The following is a 16,618-nucleotide window of genomic DNA, read 5'->3' on the forward strand; positions in this document are numbered from 1 at the left end:
AGGAACTCAAGGTAATGGACAAATGAGCTGGGAGCCAGGGAAGGTTCCTGGGGGAAATTATCAGGTAAATAAGTGGTCTGCAAATGGGCTAGCCACACTGACATAGAAGTTCAAAGTCATTCCAAGCCTTCCAGGAAGCCCACGACGATCCCACCATTTTCCAAAGTGACCCTCCATTCGCACATATCTGGGGCTTTCCCCCAAAGTAATCTGCTTGTCCACCTAGTTAAGAAACTCATAATTCTCTACTGAACTATCATCCAGATAGGGTAAAATAAAAATAAAACTTATCATATTATAAGTTTTATAAACTTACCTGCTCTGCTTCCTTTCTCAGGAAGCTACTAGTACATGAGCTATACCAAACTAAGCAAAGTAACAGATAAATTAAGCCAATGGAACACATTAGGATCCAGGAAATGGCAGATCGAGCAGAGCCGGTAGGAAAGTGACTGTCCAGGAGGTTGCTGAACAAAGATTCAAAGACAGCAGTCAAGACAAGATCTCAGAGCCATATGCCTAGGAAATAACATCCCAGATAGAGCAGGCATGGGGGACTGTGAAAGCCAATGCCTCCTGACGTGGTCAACCACAATAAATGTAGGCTTGTTTCAGTGGAGTGCACGGGGCAAGGAGTAGTAAGGATGTTACAAATTAAAGTAATAAGAAAATGAAATAATTATGACCTCGAGGAATGAAGTTACATAAAAATGGAAATGTAATTATAATAAATGACATGTATTGGCTATAATTTATTTTTGTAGGACCATGACAAGGCAAACTTTTAATAATAATGCAACCAGAACATGTGATAGAATTCTAGTAGAAGACTTTAAGAGAACATGTGAGGACAGGATCTGAGGGGAAAGCCTCATCTGTCAGTAAGAAGTTACCTAAAATCAGAAAGGCAAGTAGTGGTATAAACAAGTCATTTACAAATATGGCAGTAAAAGCAGGGAGAAAAATTAAAAGGGGGTCTAGGCTTTTAGGAGGTAAAAATCGGTGCAGACAGGTAAAGGATTTCCTTTTTTTTGGCTGTTAAGTGTTGAATGGTGTCCCCTACCAAATCTCTGTATTGAAGCCCTAACCCCCAATACCTCAGAACGTGGCTCTATTTGGAGATAGGGCATTTGAAAAGGTAAGGTCATATATGTAGAACTAACCCAATTTGATCGGCATCCTTATAAGGGGAGACTAGTTACACACAGACACCAGGGATGGGGACACATAGAGGAAAGGCTGTGTGAAGTCACAGGGAGAAGGCATTCATCTACAAGCCAAGAAGAGAGGCTTAAAGAGACACCAAACCTATTGATACATTGATCTTCAACTGCCAGACTCCAGAACTGTGAGAAAATAAATTTCTGTTGTTGAAGCCACTAGATCTGTGTGGTATTTTTTTTAGGGAAGCCCAAGCCAACTTACACATCATAATGGATCAGGTCAGAATTGACGTTTTAAATAATGTACCTGTATTACTTCTACAAAATTAAAAACAAAACAAAACAACAAAAATGTAAAACAAACAAACAAAAAACCAACTACCCAACAGGTGAAGCAGTTCTTAGAAGAAAAACCAAAAACAGAGCTCAGACTAGTTGAAGTGTATGCCCAGATCAGGACTCTGAAAGCCAGGTGTGCTTCACGCCAGCCAGAGATTTCCCAGTTTCTCCCAGAGTCCGAGGGGCGCCACAAAGGCCTCAGCCCTTCCATACGGACAGCACTAGCCCTGGATACTTACACCAGCATTTTGGACCTCCCTTGAAGCAATGCTATGCATGGCTTCCCCATAGGCCCCTGCGCCAGGCCCTAGCTGTCATCAGCTCTTCAGCTCTGTGGGTGGGGTTTGAACAATAAAAACCTTAGAGGTGTCTTTGCTCATCAGCATGCCATTTGAATGCGACTGCTGAGCTCAAGGGCAGGCCTGGGAATGATTCAGGCAGAACAGCTTGGCTCCCCTTTTCCCTGGAGCCCTGAACTCAGCAGTTCTCTTGAAGTCTGCATTGATAGAAGAAACACTTTTGTTTCTCTTGCAAAAAAAAAAGAGTCCATATAAGGCCATTGTGCTAAGAACCTAAGCAAAATGAGAGGAAGAATTACAAAATGCTCTTGGAGAACCTTCTGTTTCTCCCTAGGGCTATCTGGGTTGAGGAAAGAAACAAAGACCATAAACAAAAGTCCACTAAATTGGTTCTGTTACAGCTGCAACCACTCCAGAGCCAACACCTGAAACACCTGGGCCTCTGCCGTGGCACCCTCGTCGGGGTGCATCATCAAGACGCCAGCCAGAAATCAGAGTCTAATTTGCAGTCAACCAGGATAATGGAAAATGGATTGTTTGGGAAGCTTCGTGTCAAATAATTCCACACCAAATCAGAAGCCCCCATATCTATCCACGAAGTAGAGACCCACTCAGGGTTGACGGGACTCCCAGGAATTCTCCAGTAAACTGCTACCAGTTCTCTTAAACAGCAAAAGGGAAACTAAAATTAATGGAAAGTCTTTCCAAATTCTAGTAGCTACTGGGGCTACAACCTCTGCCTAAAACCCCACTCACTCCGAAGCCTGCAGATGGGATCTTAGCAAACGTGAGAAAGGCAGCAAGGCTTACGAATTCTTACCAGAGTCCGCTCTCCTGGATCTCCACACTGCCCAGTCCCAGCTTGAAGAGGAAGGTAAAATTTCTAGTTCTCTCTTCCCTTCCAGATCCTGACTCAGGGTTGTCCATCCTTTCTCTCCCAGGAACAGCAACTGCCTTCTTGGTGTGTGTTTGTTTGTTTGTTTTTTCCGTTTCCTATAACGTTTTCTTCTCCATATTTCAAGTAATAGGATTCTTGTGAAGGGGAGAGGGGGAACAAACAGTCATAATCACCTCTAGTCTTTTTTTTTTTTTTTAATTCCAATCAAGAACAAAATATGGAAGGAGAGAGGAGTCTCTAAAGGCCAGTGGAGAGAGGGTTCCTGGGATCAGGAAAAGGGCAGTAGTTTTGTTTGCAGCCATTTGAGTAGGTAATGAGACATTAGAACAGGCTCTTTTTAGACACAAAAACTACATAGCCAGTTTAAGGAAGTAGGGCCCCAAACCGGGTTCCCAACTTCAGCTTATATTACTGGTTTATCGCACGCATGACGAGTAGGCAAAGGGCGGACAGACTGTAAGGAATCACCGATTGGACAACACAGGTCACGTGCTCAGGCTCAACCGGAGGAGAGAAGCTTGCTTTGAGCGGGAGGGGGATGTGCTAATAATGACAAAGATGGAAATTCCCAACACCCTGGGGAGACACGGAGCCCCGATTCATTCACTGAAATGAAATCAAGTAGTATTTCTTGCTCACCCAAGTCCGTGGACTAAGATTCCAAGCCACTGCACTCAGTTTGACATTGAGTATCTGGAGACAGGTGAGCAGCTGTGGGGGAAACGGTGCGCAAACCAGGAAGCTGGGAAAGCGCAGGCGGAATCCCTCTGAAACAAGGCTCCGTGCCTAAGCGCCTGCGCACTGCGGGTGGAGCACTGCGGCAACCGGAAGTGGGACCCTCCCGCCGGAAGTATGTCCCTCCCCCTCCCCCAAGCCTAGTGTTTTGCTGTTTTAGGTTCATAGCTGTTTATGTAGCTGAGGAAATGTCTCCAGGTGAGAGCCCTAAACTCAGAGGGGCTTAACACACCCAAATTGACCTAAATCAATTTGGGGAAACAAGTGGGAGAGAAGGCAGTTGGTTTTTTGGTTCCATAGACTCTGAGGAAGGGACCTTGTGTTTATTTAGATCAAGAATTCCCTGAAGGTGTCAATTGGGCACCTTCTAGCTATAGTCACTGTCATTCTTTGTGGTAGTGGGAGGAAATTAGTGAGGGGCTAAGCATACCATTCTATTTAGTTATCCTTATTCTTTTTAAGTATTGAGGGTTCTGGGGATTAAATTTTTGTTGAAATTTTTACTCTCATCACAAAAAATGGATTTTTATTTTTGTCATACAGAAAAAAATTTTTGTGAGGAAGAGACAGAGTTTTTGGTTAGCAATAAGATAAAAACACTCTAAACTTTATTCATCTGGGATCTTAGCAAGCTCAAAAACAACCACAAGAATATTTTTATGGTATCAATTTAACACATTCTCTAAGACCCCAAAATGTTTTATCAGACTGAATTCTATCCAATATCACTTTGGTGGCTATATTCAACAAATATTAAACACTTAGAGTCCACAAGGCAGGTTTTAGGTGTAAGCAGACTTTGCTTTCATGGAGCTATATTCTGGTGGGAGAGTCAGAGAATGGACAAATACACAGATGGATAAGTCAGTTTGTAATAAGCATTATAAAGGAAATTAGAGCAAGGTAAGGGGTAAACAGTAATGGGGGAGTGTTGCTTTCCTTCCATTTCTCCAGAGCTCTCAAGCTCATTGGTATCTCAGGACTTCTGCAAGTGGAGTTTCTCATCTGGACCCCCTTCCTCTTCCTATCAACTCTCCCTTCTTGCCTAGTTACCTCTCACTACCCTTAAGCACTTAGCCCCAAATCTCTTTCTTAAGGAAGGCTTCTTTGGCCCTCCAGATCAAGTTCGGGTTCCTGCTTAATCACACCACCGAAGCTTCTTCATTTGTACTGAGCACTTAATGATGACATGTGTTTGGAAATATTTAATGCCTGTGTCCTTTCCAGAGTCTGAGCTCAGGAAAGCAGAGACTGTCTTGTTCTCTGCTGACTCCTTAGAACCTTGTAGTTGGCGGATTATGTACCCCCCCCCCAAAAATTGTTGAATGTCTGAATCACTCGGTATACCAGAACACTTCATTAAGAGGAGATGTCCCCTTCCCAACCCTGTTTAGAAAACACTGCTTAATCTTAAGGGCCATCTAAATAGTTTGGGCAATTTTTTCTATAGCAAGGTGAATCTACATAATTTATTTGGTTTCATTTGATTATGAGTATCAGTACTAACTTATGCCACGATCCTCCTTTCATTTCACTTCATCCATCTTCATTACTCTTGAAAACCTGTGCTGGTTGACCTACAATTTAAAAGGAATAATCTTTCTTTTATTTGTAAAAGATCGAGTCATAAATAGGCAGAATCAACCCATGCTTTTATTTTCATTGCATATAAAAATTTCATATGAAGGTATTGATGTACAGTACTATCCCCATGGGCTGTAAGAGAGGCTAAGAAACCACTAAAAGAATCATCATCATTTGTAATGCTCACACACAATTTACCACTCTGAAAACATATCCTAAGAAATAAAATTAAAAACAACCAAAATCAGTAAGGATGTTTTTCATAATTATAGTGTCCCCTTTGTACTGTTTAAAACAAAAGTAATCAAATTCCTTTGGGCCAGGGCTGCTAAAATCTACAGTTTGTGTCAAAAAAATAAAATAAAATAACAGGAGGCTCATTTTTCCTAGAAAAAGGATCTCTCGATAAGTCAAGTGCTCCGAGGGCTGGGCAAGAGCGGGAGGCAGTTTTCATACCACCCAGTGGGAATTTTTCCTAACTTTTGGGAATAGGCCATTATGCCAAGTTTAATTTTTAAAATTTGAAAGCCATAGTCGTTTTGCAGAAACAAATTCTAGAGAATGGTGAATCATTTTTGTGTGAATTAGCATCATATAAAAACTGTGTTTTATCTATGGATTTACATACATTATGGAAATCTAGTTGATCTTAGGTGAAAAATCCCAGGGTTAAAAAAATGACCTTTTCCTATTACGTATTCTCATAACTTGACAGGAAGCTGATGAAAAAGTGACCAACACATGAGACCTGAGGCTCTAGTTTCAAATCAAGTTTGTCTATGTGCTTAAGAAGCCAAAAAGACTGTTAACATTGGAAAAGAATATATTTTCCCTATTAGTGTTTGAAAGTAAAAACAAAAACAAAAAAACCAACAATCAGATGTAACTAACAGAAGTAGCTTCTGATCAACAGATGGGGAAAAGAATCATTATACATGCAGTGCTGCTTCATGGCAAGAAGTACTTAAAAGCTTGTATCTCAGAAGGGTCTCAGCATCTTCCAGCTCTTGTCAGAAATCCAATTGGTTCAAAGCTTGGATGTAAAATGCCCAGCCCTAGTCCCCCCCACCCCCATTACCTTACTTTCAAATGCAGCAAAACAGAAGAAAAGATTGGTTAAAGTTAAGGCACAGCCCTGGGACCAAAGACCTGCAGCTATGTTTTTTAAATTTATATATCTTTATGTATTTTATAGTTTTCTTGAATCTTCCATAAACAAGCTCTAAGGTGACAAGACTATATTACAGGAGAAAAGAAAATGTACAAGGAGTATGTATACACACCATTCATTCTCTCACCAAGAGTTTCCAAATATATCAACACCATCCCATCATGGGATGATGTTTTAATAAGAACCGATAATTTACAGTTAACATTACAGTATGTACATTACAATAAATACATGGTTGTAAACAGACAAACAAGACTTTATTACAGGTAAGGTCATTTGGTGAGAAAAAAATGCATGGCACAAAAAATAAATAATGCATTCCAAAATTATCATAAAGCTTTCTGTAAAATCCATTTCATTCAAGTTTTTTTTCCTTGTCTGCAATTTGTTCTATCTACATTATTTTCTTGTGAATTTTAAGTGATGTAAAAGAAAATAAAATTAGAACAGCATTACTGTGTTTAGTAACTTGCAAGCTGAAATGTACTGGTTTTATGCAAACTTGAACATTTTTTCCCCATACAGTACCCAGATATTGCATTTTCTCATGGCATTTTAGGAAATGTAAAGCCACTTGTATAAGGATGTTCTTTTTAAAGCAGTGTATAATTCTGAAGCACACTTTGGCGAGAGAGAAGGAAAGAGAAAGAAGGGAGAGGATAAGCAGATTGTACAGTGCATTAGTCCCTGTCTCTTGGAATATTATGTATGCCTTTTCTACAATTTGATTGTCCATCGGTGAGTATCTTCACAACATGTGACCATTATAAACCAACAAACTGAAAAAAACAAACAAACCCTCTGTTTTTCAATGCAGTTACAAATCCTTTCAGGTCTGGATTTGTTTTGTTTTTGATATATTGCTACTTTAATTTTTTTTTCCTATTATTATTAAGATTTTAGGCACTCTGTGGGGGAAATACCAAACATTAGTGAGAGGAGAGAATGACAATATTTTGGATAAAGGAATAAGCTCTAGATTGTTTGCCTTTTCTTCTAGACCTCCATCAAGGACAACTAAAATTAAACAAGCTTCCAAATGTTCTTGTGAAACCACCTGGCTAAACACAGGGCTTTATTAGAAAGATTACTGATTTTTTTTTCAGGGAGAGGAGCGTGGAAATCTGATAATTAACTAGTTGATTTCTGTTCTGCTCTAAGAACAGATCCGAGCTACATGACTTTTCTATCAAAGGTTCCCCTGTGGATCTCAGGGTACTAAATTAGGGACAATCTTCAGCTTTGGGTCATTTCCCTGGCTGATGACTTAGTTATTAGTCCCCAGTAGGCTCCTTGAGAAATCCCAAATATAAATGTTTTTCAGGGTCACAGCTTTTCTTGACCATTTATTTCCCATTTGGTCAGATAACCTTTTTGTTCTCTATTTCAATTCTTGGATATCATTGTGAAAAATAATTATTTGGGCTCCAAATTCTTCATAGAGAAGGCAAATACTTTATTAAGAACTGAAATGGGAAGAAAGTCAAAACTAAGTAAGTACCCCATGATGGCACTTGAAGGGAAATACTGGGAAGTAATCTCAAAAATTGTAATACATTTCTTGGTGCTAAACACAGCCAAGAACCACCACTGTTACTTAGGGAGAATCTTCTTACCCAAACTAGTATTTTAGGGTGGTATTATATTGCCAACCTCGGGTGCCATTGGTGTCATCACCTTCTTTCCCTCAGTGAATTTAAAGCTCTCCTCTACAAGACATACTTATGGACCAATGATAACTGAGAAAGCACTTCTACATTATGTGGCTGTCCATTAAGGAAGGGTAGTTGCTACACTTAAAATCTCTTCTTAAAAATATTCCTCATATAGTTCTTAATCCCATGGTGAAATCAAGGAAACAAAAGAGCATTAGTTGTAGTGGTGTTCATTAATATATTCTGCTAATATTGCTAAAAATATCTAGCTAGCTGTTAACTTTTCTCTATGAATCAAGAGTAAAAGTTAGTCATTATATATGGCCTTGTGGTCAAAATGAATGGTGACTCTAGCCTGACTACCTGCTTCTCTTCATCAATCAGAATGGTGGTGATATATTTGATAAGACCCCATCTAGTGACCACGGACAGAGGTTCAAACATACACTAAAGAATAAAGCAGCACAAGGGGAAAAAGTTTTTCTTACTACAACTGACTGTGAAAACAATAAAAATGACCATAAAATGTGTGGGTTATTACAAAGACATGCACTTGTGAAATGAGAGTCTATTGACACAGCAAAAAGTTATCAGAAGACACTAAGTAGGAAAATATCTAAAAAAGACTGACCATTTTAGCTACTGGGTATTTATATATTTCTTACTTGCTTCAGACAACACCAACTGATGATTGTTTATGAAGCTTAGGACACATTAGACAGATTGCACATCAAAGTATTACAGAACAAATATTCACTTTGTACACCGTGAAAAAAATGTCAGAGCAACTCTGCTTATCTGAAAAGACTGAAAAATGAAAGCAAAGTAAATGAAGACCTACAAAAAGGGTTTCCTGCAACATAAAGTTGGGTTTTGTTTTAAAATATGGAAGTCATTGGTATATAAAACAATGAATCACTACAAATTAGTTAATTGCTATGAACTCTAAGGTGCAAGTAAAATTCGTAAGTTAGATTTATCCAGTGTAGCGCAGATTTGTACTGAAAACTTGCAAGTTACTCCTTAGAAAAAAATAACCAGTGGCAGATGAAGTTTTGAGCATAGTTTTTTAAATATAATACCTCAATACATTTAATAATAAAAGTAAGCTCTACAAAAAATCTGTTTTACATATCATACAAAATGTAGAGGTCAGTGCAGCTCACTGAACCGCACTGTTCAGTCATGTATCAGGAAGACTTGAAATTAGAAAATTATGCAATTTCTGTGGCTCATCTTCCTCCTGGTAACAGATTCATGCTGTGTCCTGTTCCTGACACATTTGTTGCTTCATCCATGAGTTCACTCTGTGTAATGCCTTCTTTCTGCTGAAAATATTGCAAACAAATAAAAAGTAAAGAAACCCCAAAGCCTATCAACTTTTGGGCTGCCCGATGAGCCACACTCCCTTGAAAACATTTTGGAGTTGATTTTCTCTGCTCTGTCAGCTCTTACCAAGCTGAAATCTTGTTAAAATGCTGTCCGTGACGATGTCCTCCTTGCTCTGATGACACGGAGGTGAAAAAACTGGTTACAATATTCCTGAGCGCCAGACTGAGTAGTCAAGGTCAGTTTTGTTCAAACAAACATCCTGACAGATGACAGTGAGGTGTGACCATGGTTGTGGCATGTGACATGCACTTTGGAAACAATTTTTCTACTTAAATTAAAAAAAAAAAAAAGAAAGAAAAGAACAAAGAAAAGGCGTGACATTCTCTGCACTGTTACGTGTCAGGAGAATGATCTTCTACTACACAGGCTTCGGGCTGGCTCTCTTCCTCCTCCCCTACTGTCTCCTCTTCCACCTGCTCATCAAGGGGAATTTCAGTAGACTCTGAGTCTTGGGTACAGAGAGTCTTGGAGTCACTGCAGCTAGTATCTTCTTCCACCTGACTTCCACTGTCCTTTTCGGTGTCAGACTCGCCATCTTCTTCCAACGTTAGTTCAAACTGGAACTTCTCGGTTTGACCCTGTCGGCCTTCCTCCTGGTCATCAGGCGCTGGGGAGGGGCTCTGAGGAATTGTGCTCTGGTACCATTCACGATTGTCCTCCAAAGTGTCCAGAATGTCCTGGGCGTCAGGATGCACAAGGTCTGCCCATGTCTCCCAGAGAGGATGAACAATATAGTCTATGAAGCCCACCTAGTTAAAAAAAAAAAAAATTCTGATTTGAATATAAGACTCAGGACTAAGAAACAATGGAAAAGGTGAACTAGATCCTACAATATACCTGATTATGTATCTAATACTAGCAATTTATACACATTTATAAATTTTACATTAAAATATAAAAAATGTAACATGCCCACAAACATAACACTGAACAGAAGACTTCTAGCCTGAGTGTGGTATAATAGTCACTATTTTAGGCAACAGAACATATAAAGGTGTTGTTACCAGCTGGTGAAAATTGGCAAGAACTCTTAGTTCAAGAGTATATTTATGATGTAAAAAATGTCCATTTGTTTACATAGTAGGGCCTGGGCATTAGAACTGGCCTTTATTTAAAAATGGCCCAGTTATAGGTGAATCTAGATAACTGAAATCAGACCAGGTACTCTATATGTTTCATATAACCAAATTCACTTAGAAGTTCAGATAGCCCAAATTCTCTAGATATGTATATACTATATGAATACAGTCATAATGGATGAATATAATGTCATAGGAAATGAATATATGACCATATGAATAAAAATCATAAGAATGAGAGTTTTCTGGCTCATAAACACTAAAGTGAAATTGAGCTTGTCAAGAACAAAGTAATTTTAAAGACCCAATGAAATACTGTATGATGTGTGTACAAAGCAATCAAATGTTTAGGTTGGAGTTTTGTTCTCTCTGCAAACTTCATGCTTAATGCATCACCTGTGACTTTTCCACAGATGCATTGTGCTTGTCACACATAGGACTGATCTCCATGCCCCGCTCCCTCTCTCTGTCTCCTTGGCGGAAGAACTCCTCCATGATGCGGTCGGTCCACTGGCGGTACAGCTGGAGAGGCTTCGTGGGGTTGCTCAGGTCTGCACAGTGCACCATATTCTGAAGNCCTATTAAAAGAGACAAATGCTTTTTTCAGCCCCTGCTTCTTCTTTTTTTTTTTTTTTTTTTTTTTTAGCTAGAAATTCACAGTGGCTACATTTGACACTTAAAAATACATGTAGTGTAAGATTCCTTCCAAACAGCGCAACTATGATGTGTCTGTGTATGGTTCACACTTGTATTAATAGGCCCCAATAATGCCCCTTCCACCGTACCTAAATGTCATGAGAAACTGTTTATGTGCGCATGGCTGATTAAATTCAGAGCTGCTTAAGTGGCTGGTTTTTAGAGACATTAGGGTTGTTTTTTTTTTTTTTTAACACAAATGCAAATGAAAAAACAAATAGAATTTTATCTGTTTAATTCTCAAGATAAAGAATTTGGTTAAAAAATTCTGCTGAAAATTACTAAAATCATAAGCTGGAAGAAAGGAAACAGAAGTCTTATCAAAGTTAGACACGTATGCACACAAACAGAATAAATTCAAATGATGTTTTACCTGAATCCTATCAGAATAATTATCAAGAAGAAGAACTCCAGAACTTGTCACTTTCTTAGTTTCAACCATAGTTTTCAAATCAGCCAAGAGATTCATGTGTTTTGACATGTCTGTTGCAAGTACCTTAAAAGAGTATTTTAGTAAGTAACAAAGTCCAGAGGAAAAGTCAGAATTTGCACATGAAAATAGTAATGCAGAACGTGAAAGAAATGGAAAAACACTATGGCACCTAACAGCAGTGAGTGGGAATTCTGTACTGCTCCTTTGGGCAGCCTCTTCTGCTTTGCTGTAGGTTTTCTGGAAGCCCAGATAAACAAGTGCAGTATACAGAAAGCACCCAGCAACCACTTTCACGGTGAATAAAAGGGGATGAGATCCCCATGGATAAGAAATCAGCACATGCTCTGAAGTTTTTTTCCATTGGACTAGAAAGTGGTACCTGGACTATGACCAAGTAATTCAACGTTGCTCACATAATACTTCAGAAACTGGTTAATTTTCTCCTGCTCCAAGACAGATAATTCCTACCTTTGTAGGTACAAAGCTTAATGCAGTAAGTTTCTGATAACCAGAGGCTTTCCTGTGTCTTGTAATCACTGTGAATAATACTATGCACCATGGATGTCCGTAAACAGCACCGTCTACTGACATGAGTTTATTTTCCATTTCACAAATGGAAAAAATCCATTTGAACTAACTGCTTTTGTTAGTCATTTTCCCTGCCTGCCACCAGACTGGAGAAGTTGAGAAAATAAAACTAGAATGATGAGGGCAAGCTGTCACTATTCTGAACTCCAAACTGCTAGGAGAAAACCTATTGGAGACCATCAGTGCCAGCAGCACAGGCGGCTTCTTGAACGTAAGGGACAGGATGAGGTTTTGAAACACATGGTTCTGTTTACCTGATACTCATCTCATTCTTACTCTTTTAAAAAACCCTTTGCATTACAACTCTCTTTTTTGCTTTTATCAGCTACTTACGATGTCAATGACCATCTTCCTTAATGATTGTCTTTGCTTTTTGGTCAAATTCTGGAAAATATCACAGTTTTCTTCCTGAAGCAACTTAAAGCCCACCGCCAAATGATGGTTCTCCAAGACAGAAGAATCATTGTACATCAAGGCAAGTTCGGAGTCTTGAAAGAAAGAAAGGAGATAGAAGATAAGAAAAGCCGTTTTTTTCTGAGTTTATCTTATTCTTATCTTATTCTTCATATTCTGAGATAAGAACCAATTTCCCCTCAACATATTTGTTAGCCTTACCATTACATGACAAAACTCAGGAGAGAATACACTAGTTAATATAACAGTGGAAAAGAGCACTGAAATGTTGGAAGTGACTTCTAATGCTACTGACATGTGACAAGTCATTTCATTCTATGCTCGTCAGCTGCCTATTTTCTAAAGTGGTAGAAAAGTTGGGCCGAATGTTCTCGAACCTCCCCTACAGATCTACCACAGGGAGCTCCACGAGCAGCAGAACATAACTTCATTTTTAACAGTTTTAACAGGTCAACAGCATAAAGTATCATGTTCCTGCTATCGTGGACCACCTTCCCAACATTTCATAGAATGTAAGGATCATGTGATTTAGGATTATACTCAAGAACAGTCTGGAACAAATGAACAATTTTAGATTTGCTCATGCTGCTCTTACTCATTTTTTTCCATGCATAGCTTTGTCAGTCGAAGTTTTACTCATTTTTTCCATGTTCTTTTCCGAGTAACATGGCAGTCACTATATACAGATTATTGCCCTTCCCACCTGCATGCTCATGACTCACAGAGACATTTGTTCAGCTGCCTACATAACTCCATAGTGAAGATTTTGCTGTTCCCTTACGACCGCCCTGGACCTGAGTGTTTTAGGCAGTAAGATCCTGCTTCTTTCCTGGTTCCTGTAAAGAGCAGACCCGACTCCATAAGGAAGTCATTAAAAAAAAAAAAAAAAATGGCGCTTTATTCTGTTTCCACTTAGGTCACTGTAAAGACCAAAAGCACATGTATTTGATCTTTTTTCTGACTAATGCATGGGAAATATACATTCATTTCTAAGAAAGAAATATCCAATGACTATTTTAAAGGAACCAGGAAGGAGAAGAGAGGTTCAAGACATATTTCTATTGTGAAATCCTATGAATTTACCAGTACTACAGAAATCGGAATTTAGACATCTAAATTTTTGCTCTCAAACTATAGGAACAGAGATGTGTAGAGTACCAAGGAGTAGGTGTGTACGGTCTCTTCTGGGGGGATAAAAACAATAGTGTTCATTCATTCATTCATTCATTCAGATAGTATCTGGTCAAGTCTGACTCTTAAATAGTCTCTGTAAGCTTCTAACTGAACATTTATCTATAGACGTTAAACATAGAAATAAAAAAAATTAACACTATATAGGATCTTAGCACCTGGTATTATTGTTTCTATAGCAGAATCCTATTAAATAGATAAATATTGGAAGGAAGGCAAATGTTTTTTGACTGGACAAATAATGCCCAAGTCAACTTTTAGGGTTCTTGTAAGGGAATAAATACGCATATAGATAAGGGGCATTAATGCACGGACTTATTCAGGCTTGCAAAAACCCAGACTGGTTTATACACCTCAAGAAGAAAGAAGAAAGAAACTAAGGCTGTGGAGCCTGCGGAGGAACAAGGTGAGGCGTTGTTACTTTATGGAAGAGGGTGATCTGTGATACGGATGCTGTAACAGTCAGTCTCCATTCTAATCGATGTAAAGATGGCCAGGCACACACAGTGCGCTCCAAGAGTCCTGAGCAAGCCCGCCATGGAAAGCTGTTGGTTCCTGATGTTTACTAAGAATCCAGACTGGCCAGAAAGGTGATGAAAAGACTGCTTACGAGTGGGTCTGCCCTGCCTCTCCAGTTTTGAGGCTGTTAACAAGAAGGTGGTGAAGACCACCAATTCTTAAATGAACACGTGGTAGCATTTAAGCATCTAAATCTCAGGGTAGTCATTTAACTTTCTACTCTTCTTTAGGGCTGAAGGCATGTGCACACATCTAAAGGAGGTGAGACTCTGCATCTCCTGAGAAGTTTTTCTCCAAAGACGCTGCTCTAGCACTTCTACATAGAGTCCTTGAAGGTTCAGGAATCACCAGAAAGTTGCCTTAACACTTTGGTCTAAGGTACAGGAAAGTAGGGTGGGGGGTGAGGAAATAGTTTATAGAACATTTCTGTTGAAACCTGTTTGTCGTCAAGGCCCAGTACAAGTGACCTCCTGCATGAAGCCCTTCCTGATTACCACAGGCAGAACTGCTCACTTTCTGCTGTCAAGTCCTTCACACTTTGTACTACTGATTCAGCCCTGATCACATTCCACCTGACTCGTCATTATCTCTGTTCGAGTCTTAACAGTCTCCTCCAAAGACCTCCCAACCCATTTAGAGACTTAAGAACCTATATAAAATGAAAAGTCATTCATGAAATGTGCATGGTTGTCTGGTTTCTCCTGGCATTTCTGAAAAAATATTTCTCCTTGAAATGGGAAAGGGAAGTGGTAGCTTTAAGATCTAGTTGCCAAGGACAAAGAATTAAAACTGGCTCACTCCTTCAATTCATTAATGTTCTATGCCTGTAACCTGTCTCATTTTTCTCCACCTGACCGGTCCCATATGATATTCAGTCTATTCTCTTCCAGTGGAATGCAAGCTCTTCAGAGCCAGGCCCATTACCTTGTTCACCCATATATTCCTAATGCCTTGAACGCTGTTTGGCACAGAGTAGGCTCTCAGTATTTTTGTTGTTGTTGTTGTTGTTGAATAAAATAGCAATCTCTGTAGTATTTCTATATAATCATATTTGATAAAAATGAATTTATCCTTATTTTGAAAGTGTTAGATTTATGCAGAAAAATAACATTCTATATATAATCTACAGATACAACTATGGAAAGCTTATTTTAAAATAAGACTAGAGAAATAAAACAGTGTGTACACTGGTAGCTAAATCCAGCTCCACTTCAGCAGAGTGAAATGTCTCTGCTCTTGGAAATCAAAGCCATATGCTTTGAACACATGACCAATGTGAGTAAATCTTTTTCTCTAAAATTTAGGCATCTTTGCTATAAACAAAAATTACTTGTTTTCTAAGTAAAATTTAATACTATATATATTCTGTACTTTTGACAGGGCTTTATTGTTCCAGAAAACAATGCTGTGAATTTAAATGCTTTTGTTATGATAAATACTCTTCAGCATGTTCTATTCAAAACTTTATGATGCTATTTACATTTTATGGGTTTATTTACATGTACTGTCCTTGAAAAAGACTTATGCAGCTTACCCTGGAATTTCAACTTCTTAAAATCCTACTCAGAGTCCCCCATTACCCCAATCACTTACAAAACTGAACCAACTCTGCCTGCAGAAATGATGTCTCTGTTTTCAAAACCGCTGGCACCTTTACCATGAGTGTACGTATCATTTAGTATCAAATCATTTGGCACCTACAAGTGGAACAAATGATGGGAACTATTGTCACAACTAAGAAACGGAGGAGTACCTGGAGTGGGAAGCAGCCTGGTGAGCTCCAGAACCCTTCTACGGGGGCAGGGGGGCGGGGGATCGTGCAACCTCACTGCACCTCTGTAGCCTCCTTAAAATAGGACAAATGACCTCCCAACTATGGGTTTGTAAATGTGATGATTAGAAGTCTTTAGACTTTTCTATTATAAGAAACAGATTCAACCCTTGGCTTTGGACAAGTTGGCAGCACCAGCTCCAAGGTTAAGAGCTGAGAGTGTGCTAGTCTGAATCACTGAGGCTCAATCAATCAGGAAAAAAACAGAAAATATACGCTTAATGTCTTTATATATACAAAGGGTTTGCGGGAAACTAAAAATCATCACATAATTTTGATAGAGTATCTCACAAAGCTATTATTACAAGTTTACAAGTTATGAGAGAGACTCCTTTATAGAACTCTGTGAAATTCAAACTTACTTGTGTTACTGGTTACTTATTAATCTCTTCCTGTGTCCTGAAATAAAATGCTTGCTGGCATGACCCCTAGTTAAAAGCTAACTAAGGCAGTGGATTCTCATAATGACCCGGGGCCCTGATCCACTCCGGGATACTTTCATGTACCAGTTGATGATGCTGATTCATTCTCTTAGGAATAACACAGCCTCCTCACACCCCACCCTTGAGAAAACATCAGCAATCCAAAGCTGCTCTGGGAACTGTTACCCTCCCAGTGTTGCTGAGGTCTC

At 39.1% G+C, this 16,618-nt stretch overlaps 1 protein-coding gene across 1 annotated transcript in view; it reads right to left on the reverse strand.

The window, feature by feature from the left end:
- Positions 1-5,065: 5,065 nt before the first annotated feature.
- The window catches only part of PDE4D (phosphodiesterase 4D), an 854,127-nt gene continuing 842,574 nt past the window's right edge, over positions 5,066-16,618 (reverse strand). Inside the window, exons 12-15 of the mRNA XM_034656261.1 lie at positions 12,366-12,520; positions 11,383-11,507; positions 10,712-10,892; positions 5,066-9,985 (exon numbers count right to left, since the gene is read on the reverse strand). Of these exons, the coding sequence (XP_034512152.1) occupies positions 9,569-9,985; positions 10,712-10,892; positions 11,383-11,507; positions 12,366-12,520 (878 nt within the window). The 3' untranslated portion in view covers positions 5,066-9,568. The remainder of the gene's footprint in view (positions 9,986-10,711; positions 10,893-11,382; positions 11,508-12,365; positions 12,521-16,618) is intronic.

Source organism: Ailuropoda melanoleuca, chromosome 3, assembly GCF_002007445.2.
Source record: "Ailuropoda melanoleuca isolate Jingjing chromosome 3, ASM200744v2, whole genome shotgun sequence".
Taxonomy (NCBI): domain Eukaryota; kingdom Metazoa; phylum Chordata; class Mammalia; order Carnivora; family Ursidae; genus Ailuropoda; species Ailuropoda melanoleuca.